The following is a 13995-nucleotide window of genomic DNA, read 5'->3' on the forward strand; positions in this document are numbered from 1 at the left end:
ATACTCATCCTCCACTTGGGGGGGAGGGGCTGATCCTAGTATCCATAGTCCTGTGCGTAGTCGGTGGATGGTATTCCTCCACCGCTCTAACATATTATCATTGACCTGGGTGGTAGAACCTGTTCTGGTAGGCTGGGGCTTGCAGTGGCCATCCATACATCCTGGTCTGTGGTTGTGGGTTCATTCTCGGGGTAGGGAACGTCTCCCTTCCCTACAGATTGATTGGAAGTGGCCCTCCCTCCCGCAGTTGGCTCATCTTTGCGAGAGGGCAAGGCAAGTCACTGAATGTGGGAACACCATTCCACACCGGTAGCGCTGCCTCTGGGGTCTGGGACCAGACTGGCTGGTGGTCTTGAATGATGTGGACCCTCTGTGCCCTTGACACTGGGTCGATGGATGGACTGCGGCAATGAGTTTGCCGCTGTCCTGCTTTGTGGCAGGTGCGCCTGTCATAGAAGCCGCTTGCGCATCAACTCGCTCAAAAATCCTCACCAGCTCACTCACCGTATCAATTGAGAGGGGCTTCTTTAGCAATTGTTTCTCGAGGGCAGGAAATAGGCATCCTTCTAGGACACGTAGTCGTATCCCTTCTCCCAGGGAGAAAGTATGGAACTGTACGAAATGAAGGACGCAGAACCGGAGGGCTTGAAGCAACGTCTTCTTTAATGTATAACAAATCAAAACTGAAAAACCCTTTCCTAAACTCCTCCCTTTCCTCCCACATTATCTCTCTCCTTCCACCAGTCCCTTGTCGTGCCCTTTAAGGGGCAACAACGTTTAACATGTGCCATGTATTGCACATACCCCAGTGTGGAAATTCCTCTGCTTAATGCACGGAGATTGACAGAGGACAATAGTACAGGCTGGCCAGTGGAGGGGTAAAGGGAAGTGTTGGGTGTGGAGTGCTGTGCTGTGCTGAGGGAAGACAGAAAGGGGTTCAGCGAGGGTTCCTAGGGACACACCCCACATGCAGATAAAGTGAGTCTATTTTGCACCTCCCCTTGCGCAATAGACCTGCAGAATGGAGGGTGTGCAGAATGGATGAATTTCGAAAACAGAAGTTAGGACTATTCGACACTATGCCCCTTTCTAAATGCTGGATCCTCCTACTGTTCGGTCATGTCAGAAGATTATGGAATTCATAATCGGATACCATAACAACATAGCAGGGGGATGTGTGACTTTATCTGCTCGGTATTTTTTTGTTTAATTTTTGTGCTGCTGTGAGATGGGGTGGGGTGAGATGAGGGAAGTCTGTATTTTATGCTTTATATGGTTTCGTCCTGTCTCCCTGTCCCACCCCTTGCGGAGTGCTGGTCCATGGGGCAGCGAGTGAGTGGAAAAAGGGCACACACAGGGCCAGACACAACATAACATTATAGATGGATAGCTTTTCGAGCTCCGTGTGTATTCCGCGCAAGTGACATTACTTGGACAACTCGAGCTTCACTCTTGCTGTCGACCCGTTGTCACTCGGAGTTGGTAGCTACCCATCTATAATTCTATACGTAGTATGTACCTGCTGTAAAAAAATTGCAGACACCCTAAATATGACGAAATGAACAGTGCTGTGGCTAGCTTGGAGTTTTTATGTCTCCATGTAGTGTGTTTAGGCACTTGATTCGAGGGCTGGGGCTTTAATTCTTCCCGGTTTATGAAGGTTGTCTTCGGAAGGACACAGCCCTTCGCTGTCCTGGGAAATTCTGAGTTACCTCACATGAGAAATCCCATGTCATTGCAAAACAAAGCGTGTGACCTGCCTGTGGAGGGCGGGGGGAGCGGTGGACTCGTGTGCAGCAAGGGAGGAAGGGGCGGGCCTTACAGATTAGTCATTTGTGTTTCCTTCTCCTTTCAAGAGTACAAAACCGGGCAGAAAAGCGGTCCGCCTTTCAGTTGGGTTTTTGGCGTAGCCGCGGTAACTTGCCTTAACTTTAAAACCGCTTTTTTTTTTGCCCTTTTTCTGTCATGCGCCTGCAGGAAGTGACAAGTGTCTGGGTGCGAGATCCTCAGTTGCAGAAGGAAGATTATTGGCATTCGTATATAGACTATGAGATATGCGTTCACGTGAGTATTTATTTAATACATGTGTGTTGAATATAAATATTGCTTCGCCAACAGGGGCTATACAAAGCGCATATTGATGGGTGGTTGGGTGGAGCAGTTCGATTGCTGAGTACTTTGCAAAGTTACATGTAACCGGCTGGTGGTGTCAACAGTAAACGGGCACAGCAGGAAACGGTATGCTTTGGCATGCACCACCGATGTCTGATCTTGGCTTCAGTCACTGTGACACAAATCATGTTTATGGGCGCGTATCTGAAATGTTACAGTGAAGTATTTTGGTGGTAGAGCGAACTATTCGAATATCCTATGCATCTGACACTTTAGGGAAGTCCACCGTCTTCATGAGCCCGGGGGAAATAAACTGGTTGGGTCTCACTAAACCCCAAATTAAATGTCGAAAGAAATGTGTTTAGGGGTCCTTGATAGGCTCCTTGAAGTAACCCCTGCATCCAGGGGAACATTCCCACCTCTGCTAGATGTCTACACGGAACGGTGCTCCGGGAAGATCGTTTTTGGTAGAGCGTAACCCCGTCTTCCGGTACAATTCCTCCCTTGGCCGGAAGCCCTGGGTTGTGGGGGTTTATCTTGTAGTAAGCCTTGGCTTGCTGTGGCTTGTCTGAAGGAAGCATTAGTGCGGTGGATGGTCGAGTCGTCGGGCATTGCTAAATCTAGAGCCTGTAAATTGCAGAGTAGCAGCGGGGATTCACTTTTCCTCCACTTCATTTTTCATAAACACCGTAATCATTTAGAAGCAGTAGTTGGTAGAAAGTAATAGGTAATGTTCTGATTACTTACCGGTAATCTTCATTACTCCTAGTCTACTCTTCCTCGTCACAGTACTTACCTCATGAGGCACCCGCCTCCGACACAGGACCTTCTTCTATTTCTTCTTATTTCTATAACTCCTCCCCCACACCCACGTTACTTAGTTTCATATTACCAAGCCGTAGCATGGGACCTTCCCCGCAGGGAGGGTGAGGAGGGTCGTCAGTACTGTGACGAGGAAGAGTAGGACTAGGAGTAACGAAGATTACCAGTAAGTAATCAGAACATTACCTCCACGTCCACTCTTCCTCGTCCCAGTACTTACCTCATGAGGTATACCAAAGCAACAAACGGGTAAAAAGGTCCCAATGAGACAGAGAGTCAAAACAGTGCAGAAACACACACCTTTAATAACTCCAATTTTACATCCCCACAGACAAAACTCCAACCCCGAAGGAACCAACCCCCGAGTGGGAGACATTCAACCCATAGTGGTTGATGAAGGTGCTCTGATCAGCCCAAGTGGCAGCTCTACATATCTCCTGTAGAGAAACCCCCCTTGCATCGGCCCATGAGGCCGCCAAACCTCTGGTGGACCGCCCCTGAACGTGCGAAGGCACAGGCAGGCCCGAAGCCACATAGGCCATGGAGACCACAAGACGGATCCATCGGCTAATGGACACTACAGATGCCTTACGCCCAGCCCCAGCCGGGCCAAAAGTAATGAGAAGACTGTCAGAGCGGTGGAAAGGGGCAGTTCTAGCCAAGTACTCCAACACCACCCGCCGCACATCAATGTTATGCCAAGCCACTTCCTCTGGCGTTTGCGGATTTTGAAAAAAGGCAGGGAGAACCAGATCCTGAGAGGTGTGAAAACGAGAAACGACTTTAGGGAGAAACTTCGGATCACACCTGAGCACCACCGAGTCCGGCAGAACCCTCAGGAAAGGGGGGTGACATAACAGAGCCCCAATCTCCCCAAGCCTACGGGCAGAAGTTATGGCAATCAGAAAAGCAGTCTTCAGCGTCAGATGTTTCATATCAATTTCGGAAATGGGCTCAAAGGGAGGCCCTTGAAGAAACTTTAAGACAAGAGGGAGATCCCAAGGAGGAAGCCCCTTATAAGTACAAGGACGGGAAGAAGAAAAACCCCTGAGCAACTTCCCCACCAACACCTCCCCATCCAAGTGCCCATCAGAGTCCCCCAAAAGGAATTTTATGGAGGCCCACTGAGAGCGAAGCGTGGAAACCGCCAGGCCCTTGTCAAATCCATCCCGGAGGAATTGAAGGATAGCGGGGAGGCCAGAACGCAGGGGGGAATCCCAGACCGCCCACACCAGTCCCGGAAATGGCTCCAATGTCTGCCGTAAGCCTTCAGAGTGGAGGGTCTAAGAGCATTAATTATGGAATCCACCACAGGACCAGAAAACCCCTGAGATATCAGCCTAGCCCGTGCAATATCCACACTGCCCATTGTATCTGGCAGACCCCCAACCGTAGCTCCCCCAGAAGGGGACAAGGCCACTTCGGAACCAGCCAAGGCTCTTGGCACCGAAGCTCCAACAGAGAGGGGAACCAACTCCGGCGGGGCCAGTACGGAGCGGACAACAATACAGTCACCCTGGATATTCTGATGCGCTGAACCACCTGAGGCAGAAGAGGAATAGGTGGAAAAGCATAAAGGAGACCCTGAGGCCACTGCACAGAGAGGGCGTCCACCCCCCACGCACCCTCTGTCTGAAAACGAGAGCAGAAGAGGGGAACTTTTGCTGAGGCTGGAGACGCAAACAGGTCCAGAATAGGGGTCCCGAACCTGACACAGATCTCTGCAAAAACCTGGGTCGAGAGGACCAGTTCCACCGAGGAGGGAAACCGGCGGCTGAGTAGATCCGCCCGAACATTGTCCACCCCCCCTGATATGTGAAGCCACCAGGGACACCAGATGTGATTCCCCCCAAGCACCTATCTGAGCTGCCAGGGCATTCAAGGAGCGGCCGGAACCCCCTTGGCGGTTGATGTAAGCCAAAGCTGTCGTATTGTCCGTCTGGACCAAAACTGCCCGGCCCACCAGCAACCTCCTGAAGTACACCAGAGCCCGGAGAATGGCACACAACTCTCGCCAATTGGATGTCCGATGGCTCTCTTCCGGATCCCACAACCCCTGAGCAGAGAGGACTCCCAACGTAGCTCCCCAGCCCCTTCCACTGGCGTCGGTAGTAAGTGTGGTCACAGGAGGAATGATCAGGGACACCCCAGCCCGTAGTTTCGAAACCCTCAACCACCACTGCAGGGAGACCTGCAGCGCCAGAGACACCGGAATCAAAGCCTCGAAAGCTTGAGATGAAGGTAGCCAGTGGGAGAGAAGGTAGGACACCAAGGGGCGTAGATGAAGACGGGCCCAGGGAACTAGAAACACGCAAGAAGCCATGTGCCCCTGCAATTTCAGCAATAGGCGGGCCGGGACATACTGCCTCCCGAGAACCCTGCCCAGAACAGTCAGCAAGCGACGGACCCTCTCCAGGGACAGGAACACCTTCCCCATCCTGGTGCAAACCTGTGCACCAATGAAAACTAGATCCTGAGAAGCCTCCAGTTGGGACTTCTGCCAGTTCACCAGGAAACCCCAGCCCTGCAATGCCTGGCAGACCAATCGGAGATGAGAAATGGCAGTCTGCCGGCAGGACGCTTTGATCAACCAATCGTCCAGGTAGGGAAATATCTGAATGCCCCGCAGATGTAAGTGCGCCACCAGGGGAGCCACCAGCTTGGTGAAAACTCTGGGGGCAGATCGCAGTCCGAACGGGAGCACCCTGAACTGAAAATGTCGGGATCCCACTGCAAAGCGGAAGAACTGCATGTGGCAGGGACGGAGAGCCACATGGTAATAAGCGTCATCCAATCCCCCTTTAATAACATCGGAAGAATGTTCTGTAAAGTCTCCATCTTGAAGTGTTCCCTTTGGACGAAGCAGTTCAGGGCTTTGAGGTCCAGAATTAGACGGTACTTCCCCGAAGGTTTGGGGACCAGGAACACCCGTGAGTAGAACCCCTGACCCTGCACAGGGAGAGGAACGGGCATGATGGCCGCCTTCAACACTAATTCGGAGAGCGCGGCGTCCATGGCCAACCTCTTATGCCGAGACCTGGGAACCACAGTCCGAACCATGCAATGCTGGACAGGAGGAGACAGGAAATGCACTCGATACCCCCATTGTACTGTGTCCAGAACCCATGAGTCGGAACACCACCTTTCCCATACTGGAAAAAACTGCCAGAGCCGCCCGCCCACCGGCAATTCCAAACCGTCAGGACTTAGGTGCCGGCCCAGGACGTGAAGAGCGTGGAGGACCCCGACCCCCCTGAGATCTCTGAAAAGAATGTGATGAGGAGCCAGGAAAAGACCTGCTGGTCACTGGACCAGCCCCAGAGGAAGATTTCTTGGCCGTTGAAGGAGGCTTGCGTCGAAGTTTGTCAGCATGTTTGTCCGCCCTAAAAACTTTGTGCACCTTATCCTCAAGGCAATCACCAAAAAGCCTGGACCCAGTGAAAGGAAGTTTCAGGGCAGCCGCCTTCTGAGACCCATCAGTCTTCCAGTCCCTTAGGTGCAAATGCCTCCTGGCCGATATACCAGCCCCCATGGCCATGGCTGAACCACGTACCCCATCAAAAGCCAGATCGGCCAAAAACTCAACCTGTCTCTGCATGTCTGTAAGCAAAGGGGCACAATCAGAGCCTTCATTGACAGCCTTTTTCAACTCCCTGAAACCATGCAACACTGTTTCAGCTGTGTAGGAACCATAGATATTTGCTCGAAGGGCCAGATGCGCCCCTGCATGAATCTTCTTAAGGCCGGAATTAACTCGGCAGTCCACTGGATCTCGGACGGCCGCCTCCTCGGCCGACATAGAGGAGCGACCCACCAGGCTGGTGAGGATATCGTCGACCTCAACTGGATCAGACAGCAAAGTCTCGCCCTTCAAAGGGTAAAGTTTGGACATGAAGCGGGGCATTGCAATCTTCTCCGGGTTTTGCCATTCCCGGAGGATTTTTTCCCGGATATCGGAAACCAATGGCAACCCCTTCCTAGGTGTATGCCTATACTGGCGAATAGAAGGGTCGGCCCCCTCACCGGCACCAGGGGCTCTGAAAATCCCATGCAATCCCCAACTTGAGCCAGCGCCTCATCCACTCCTTCTCTGTCCAGATACTTCCCTTCAGCATCAGCCGAAGAGGAACAAGAAGAGGCCGATGACTCCGCGCCAGAAGAAGAGGAGGATGAGGAAGACAGACGCCTGCGCTTGTGTCCATGAGCACTTGTGCGACTCCCTCTACGATGCTTAAGCAGCTTCTTCAACTCCTTTCTGGTCAGGGAAAAACGCTTAGCCTTCTTCTTTCTCTTTCGGTGTAAATCAGGAGAAGAGGAAGACGAAGAAGAAGACAGGACCAGATGCCTGCTCTTTGCAGAATGTTTTCCCATGTTGAGTAAGCTCAAAAACAGTGACCAAGGAAGCCTGCTTCACCAAAGACCCCTGTACACCAAATCAAGGCTCCACATACAAACAATTGCTAACGTGCCTCTCCCACATTCAAATAGAGGCCAGAAAGAACAACAACCAATAGGAACAACATCAATCAATTCCTATGGCAACATGCCTGCAGCACCAGAGGAGGAGCCCACCCTCCTCCGGAGCACGTGGCTCAAACAAGAAAAAGGAGCCGCCAATCCATGCACAGCCGACCATGCAGCATGGCCATGCAACAGAAAAAACATGCCCCCCCTTCTCCTTACCTTAACCCGGGTCCGTTCTCCCAGAACCCGGGCCACGATGCCCTGCGCTGGCCAAAGCCCAGCAGAAACCAGGCAAGGCAGCCTGACTCAACCGGGTCCCAAGCCCCGCAGGGAACCCAGGAGTCTTGCCACACCTGTAGGAGCCGAAGGCCCCACCAGGGGGCCAGCATTCGGAGCTCACCAGCGCCCCGCGCCGGGAAGAAAAAAACAAGCCCAACCTGCAGGAGGCAGGAAAAATTAAAACTAAGTAACGTGGGTGTGGGGGAGGAGTTATAGAAATAAGAAGAAATAGAAGAAGGTCCTGTGTCGGAGGCGGGTGCCTCATGAGGTAAGTACTGTGATGAGGAAGTGTGGACGTGGAGGTAATGTGGGAAGCAGTGCTTTAAGTGAGAAATCAAGGGAGGTGGGCTGCAACGAGGCGTGTGGCCTAAGTGATGGGCGTGGCCTGCAGTGTCTCCAGCACAGGAAAATAGAAAAGCTGTTAGGTTACTTTTTAATTGTCCCGCCTTTGCGATTCGAACCCATGCCTGCCGATGGCAAGCTTGTGTCTCTTTGCACTGTGCTATTTCATTTTTACATTCAATAGACAGCCTGACAGGCTTTCTGTGTCAAGTTGTCTACTGAATGATGCAAAAGAAATTGAGCACAAATAGCACAGTGCAATGCGACGTTGGCTCTGTCTTGCCACCAACAGGACTTGGGTTTGAATCCCCAGCGCGGGACAATACATACAATTGAAATTGCTTTTTTTTTTTTTAAATTGTACCGTGCTGTGCACTTGAACCCGATCCCTGCTGCTGACAAACCAGTGTCGCATCGCACTGTGCTATTTCATAGGTGCACAATTCCATTTGTTTTATGCAATAGACTGCTTTATGTGTCAATCAGTCTACTTAATGAAACAAATGAAATCCAACACCTACGAAATAACAGTGCAATGAGACACTGGCTAGTCATCGGCAGTTCGTGGGTTCGAATCCCACGCAGGGAAATAAAAATAAAGTGGCTGTTGGGTGTAGTGGGAGCCCTGGCTCAATTGAGGTTTTGAGAGACTGCCGGGGTGTGCCCAGCTCACTTAAAACCCTCGAGGGGGTCTTACTTTGGCTTTAAACATTTTGTATAGTGAGAATAGTGCATGTCTGGCTCGGGGTCCTTTGTTAAAAGTCGCGCTTTGTCCGGTGTGGTAGTTAGCCTTGCTACATATGGTTCTATGTTTTTTTAATATTAAAAACCTCCCTATAAATGACAATATGTTGGGTTTCTCTAAACTGTATGGAACGTGCAATACTGACTCTGGCCTCTCTCTGCAGACGAACAGCATGTGCTTCACGCTGAAGACCTCTCGCGTTAGGAGACGTTTCCGAGAATTTGTGTGGCTCAGAGAACGGCTACAAAATAACGCTCGACTTATGTGAGTTTTTACAGCATTTGACCAACACATCGCACTACCCCGTGTCTACACTCGGATCTTCAGTTTCAATTTGCATGCAACAAAGCCTCTCTCTGCCTGGTTCACTCACATACAATCAATTTATGTGAAATTATGGAATGGAAACTCACGCATATGGACTATCTTAGTGGTGTAACTTTTTTTGCTCCTTTTTAAAGACATTCTTATTGACCACTTGCAAAAGAAAACCACACAAATAACAGGACAAACATGGGTTCCGATCCATAGCATGGTCAGCATGCCATAAACATGAAAGTATAAAGAAACAGCAGCCGTAATAGATGTAAAAGTACAAAACTCAGGATATTACGGCCAGTAACAATTTGAATAGAATTAATATAATTAATTTCAGAGCCGCCGGGCGATCGCTCTGGTGGTGATAGTGCGCGGTACAAATATCCTTTAACATTAACCAAATGACTTAAGTTTAAATGGATGAGATCCAGGTGTCTAGTAAAGAACAAATGAGCAGGGACCAAATATAGCATTTTTGTTGGAAAATCGTATGCGGGAGATGACGAGGAAAAGCGTGTGGGAGCGAGAGCAGAAGGGAACATAGAAGTCCTTGTAAGAGGCCCAAATCTCTTGTGTTGCTTTCCTTATGTGGAATATCTTTTCTCTAAGTGATAATGAGAACTTGCTGGAAGTCCATTCCCCACACATTCGTCTTCTCGTTGATTTCCAGACCATAAACATGTCCTATTTCGCCATAACCAGTGCTCTGTAAACCCAGAACTCTCTCGTATGGGAGACTTAAAGATCGAGGGCATAGCGCCAAGATCACTTGGTGGGGGCCCCTATATCCTATGGAGCCAATGATCAGATCTGTTTGGATGAAAATGTTCCCCCAGCCATTTACATTCCCCGATGAAGTCCAGCAGACATCAGATGATACACAGCTTGTCGAACACTAGCCTTACTGGGGACTAGTAGAGACGAAAGACACTTTTCTGCTGGCACAATCTAAGAGTCTGATCTAGTTTCATGCTCTTCACATTCTTGCATGCCCCGGACCGAGTGTAATGACTTCCTGTATCCTTCCACTTACCATCCCTGTATCTAGTATGCGTCCAGTCTTCCCAACACTTTGTACAAAGAACACACAGAAAGGCTTTGGTTAAAACTAAGGGGAGAAGGCTGGTGCCTCGAGGGGCGCTGCCAGTAACATTGCACTCTGCACATTAAATAACCCATATAGCTCACATTGTGTACAAAGTAGAAGCAAAAATAGTTGGGTATGTACATCGCAGGTTGCAGAAGGTCGTTGCAAGTAGCATTGTGGTCCTAGCCAGATCATTGTATCTGCCAAGCTGATTATCCTTCAGTTTAGGCAAACGAAAGGAGTGAGCCGTTCGCTGAAAAAATGGCTGATGCTAAACAGGGTTTCCAGTGAAGCTTCTTGTTCTGTATTTTCAGCGCAGGGTTACCACATCTTTCTTCCCATGTATCAGATTGTTCTCCCCCAGGCCCAATGTATGCCCCCTTGTTTGTCTCCATTGCATTCCAAAGGGCAGCTGTATGCACTTATAGTTGCACTTCTCCATTGATGAAAGGTCTCGCAGATGGGCCAATCCAGTTGCATTCATTTGGACCCATCCTCGATCTTCGGAACTAACACCAGCCAAACCGTCACAGGGGCACCTTCATGACATGCTCTATGGCATGGGTCTGCAACCTACGGCTCTCTGGATGTTTTGGACTACAACACCCGCCTCCCCAGTGTTCTACCCCTCTGCCATGGTCTGTTGTGGGGACCAATTATCAAATAGTAAATTTTAAAGCGCAATATGCAGAGAGGCAATGGAGGTCTTCCTTGAACGTAACAGCTTTAAAGTTTTACTGCGTTTGATCAAGTACGTTTTTCTGCACAAACACACTAGTTTAGGGAAAGGCTTCCCGCACCTCTCTGCCTACCAAAATGCAAGTAGGAATATCCAGGGGTGTTCCTAGGCTAAAATGTAGGCGGGGGGCTAGCCCTTCAAATGTTAGGAGAGGCGCTAACTTCAGAGACGGTGGGGAGTGGCAAACTTAATTGTGTAGGGGCATCTAACTTCTTTACACATTGTAATGAGACTTCTGGTGCAGCTTCAGAGTTACAAGCAGTTAACTCTCCTTTAAATTTTAAAACACCCACTTATGGACGGCTGTGAGAATGAGCTGTCTCCTGTCCCCCCGACCCTTCCAATCACTCTCCTGGCATGTAAGTTCTAACCCCACATCATGAGTTCAATTGCCTAAAAATGTATGCATATGAATGCAGGTGCTAACAATGAAAAACATTTCAAGGCCCCCCGCCATCCCTGCAGTAATGACTGTGAGTTTGGCTGTTCTACCATTACTAACTCTCCTGAGGCATTGCCAATGCTGTACTCTCAATCCATTTTCGTAACTAACCTCATTCCTTTTTACTACATCTACTTCTTTCATACATGTGTATCAGTGCTTCTGTTTCCCTTGCACCATCTGCATTCAGTGTTGCTGCATTAAAAAACTTTTTTGGGGTGTGTTGCTTAATTTCGAATTTGGGTGCTTCTGTTTCCGTTGCACCATCTGCATTCAGTGTTGCTGCATTAAAAAACTTTTTAGGGGTGTGTTGCTTAATTCGTATTTGGGTGCTTATGTTTCTCTTGCACCATGCTGCACTGTTTTATTCTGCTATGCCTGATATCGAACGATACATGCTGGATTGTTTCATTCTGCTTTAGCTAAAATCGAACACAGCTGTGTACTTGCTGTTACAATTTTTTTTTAAATCCCTTTTTGCTGGGTACCCAACTGTTACTGCCTTTTTTTTAAAAAAATAGTGTTTTCTGTGAGGTCATCCTGCATTAACGTTCCCACCTTTTCCTCTTTGCCCCCCCCCGTGCCTCAGTACATCAGCCTGGTAAGTGTACTCCTCACCACTGCAGCTACCATGTCGCTATCTATCCCTCCTATCTTGTCTAACTGCTTCTCCATTTCCTATCCCTCTTCTATCACTAAATCTGATCTGGTCGGAAGAAACTTAAGGACATACTGGGCTCCAACCCAGCCCTTCCCATTGCAGATATCTATGTTGCGGCTTCCGCCAGAGAGACTCTCACAGACATCCTCTTTGTCATCCCCTCACCGGACTTGTGGACCACATGGCCGCCTTTCTCTTTCCCATCGCCTCTTCTCCCATTAATGGTGGCATCTGCTGGGAGGTCCTTCTTGACCTCTTTGCCATTTCCAGGGTCATCATTAATGTCTATCGGAATGGAACCATAATGGTCCTCAACCCAACCTTCTCCTCTTTGAAAGGCTCCTACTTCGCCTCTCAAACCTTGCCTCTCCCCCCTGGACAGGCTCCCTTGCCTACTGGGCCTTCCTTCTCCTCCGCACAGGCTCCCTTGTCCGTTGTGCCTTCCCCCTCCTCTGCACAGGCTCCCTCGCCTTTCCTTACTGTCCCAGCTCCCTTGTCGGCCTTGGCTCCTCCACCCTCCACTATGCCTCATGCTCTTCTGCCACCCTCAGGGATATCGGGGGCATCGTCCCCTGCGGAAGACCTTCAAAGATGGCAAGCTGCGCCTCCTATACTTTCCTCCTCTCAACTCCTCCTGCTGGGTGATCTCAACATCTATCTGGACTCTCCTGACTCCTCAGGGCCCTTCCACAACCTATGCGATTCTCTCTCCTTCTTTATCTTACCCTCTGGCTCCACGCACACAGTGGGCTACACTTTGGGTGCTTTCATCTCTACCGACATCCCCCTCTCCATCCCTCTCACTACCTCCGTCTCTTGGACGGACCACTCTCTTCTCTCATCACACTTGAAGCTCTCCTCTCCCCCTGCAGCCACTCTGAAAGTCACCAGACCCATGAAAAGAGTGACTGCGACTGCCTTTGCCTCCACCTACTCTCCACCTCCTACTCCTGCAGCTGATTCTCACCCTGACACAGCCTTCGCTAACTTCAATCTCTCTCTTACACCCTTGATGCTCTTGCCCCTGTCATGAGGGTCTGACTGAAGCCTTCCAAAAAGTGCAACTCTTGGTACGACTCCGATCTGGCTGCCCTTAAACGTAATATCGACTCTGCATCCACACAAAGAAAAGAGTATTTATTCAAGCCCGCATCTCTGCGGCATCAAACACGGCCAAACATTTCAAAGTCTGTAAGGAACTGACCAATCCTGCAGTAGCCTCCTTCTGTCACACGCACCCAGAACCTTTGCTCGGCCTTGGCTGCACAGTTCACTGCGAAAACCCAAGACCATCCTTTCCTCTCTCTCCTCCACACTACCTCATTCACCAACACCTCTGGAGCCTCCCTTGGCACCTCCACCACCTCTCTTCTCTCACTCCCGTCGCACCTGATGAGGTCGCCAGACAAGTCTGGTCCATGATGGCTTCATCCAAACAGATGGGCCCCTGCCTCTCCAAAACCATTAAGGACAACATAGACTCTCTCGCTCCAGCCTTGGCTGATCTCTGCAATCTCTCCTTTGCCACTGGAGTGTTCGAACTTCTCTTAAGCACTCCCTTGTGCACCCTCTCCTTAAGAAACCCTCTGCCGACCCCTCCATTCCGGCACACCACCACCCTATGTCACCTCTTTCCTGGGCAAACTCCTGGAGAAGCTGGCTATCTCTCAGCTCACCCTCCACACAAACGGCTGGTTGCTTCCACGACCATCAGTCTGGCTTTAGAGCATCCAGAGGCACGGAAACTGCTCTTCTGAACACCCGTGAAGACCTGCTCTGAAATCTCAATGCTACAATGTCCTCATTCTTCCTGACCTCTCCTTTGCCTTTGACTCGGTAAACCACAACATCCTAATAGCACGACTGCATAACACCCTGGGAATCACAGGTCAGGCTCTGGTGTGGTTAACCTCTTTCCTTTCGGACCGCCCATCCCAGTTGGAACTTGGGTCCTTTCTCTCTACTATCACTCTTTCAACTTGTG

General features: G+C 50.0%; 1 protein-coding gene across 1 annotated transcript in view; it reads left to right on the forward strand.

Annotated features, from left to right (window-relative positions):
- The first annotated feature begins 1827 nt into the window (after positions 1-1827).
- The window catches only part of SNX10 (sorting nexin 10), a 78514-nt gene continuing 66346 nt past the window's right edge, over positions 1828-13995 (forward strand). Inside the window, exons 1-2 of the mRNA XM_069648219.1 lie at positions 1828-2064; positions 8928-9028. Of these exons, the coding sequence (XP_069504320.1) occupies positions 1966-2064; positions 8928-9028 (200 nt within the window). The 5' untranslated portion in view covers positions 1828-1965. The remainder of the gene's footprint in view (positions 2065-8927; positions 9029-13995) is intronic.

This window comes from Ambystoma mexicanum, chromosome 2q (assembly GCF_040938575.1).
Source record: "Ambystoma mexicanum isolate Mex_15411 chromosome 2q, UKY_AmexF1_1, whole genome shotgun sequence".
NCBI lineage: Eukaryota > Metazoa > Chordata > Amphibia > Caudata > Ambystomatidae > Ambystoma > Ambystoma mexicanum.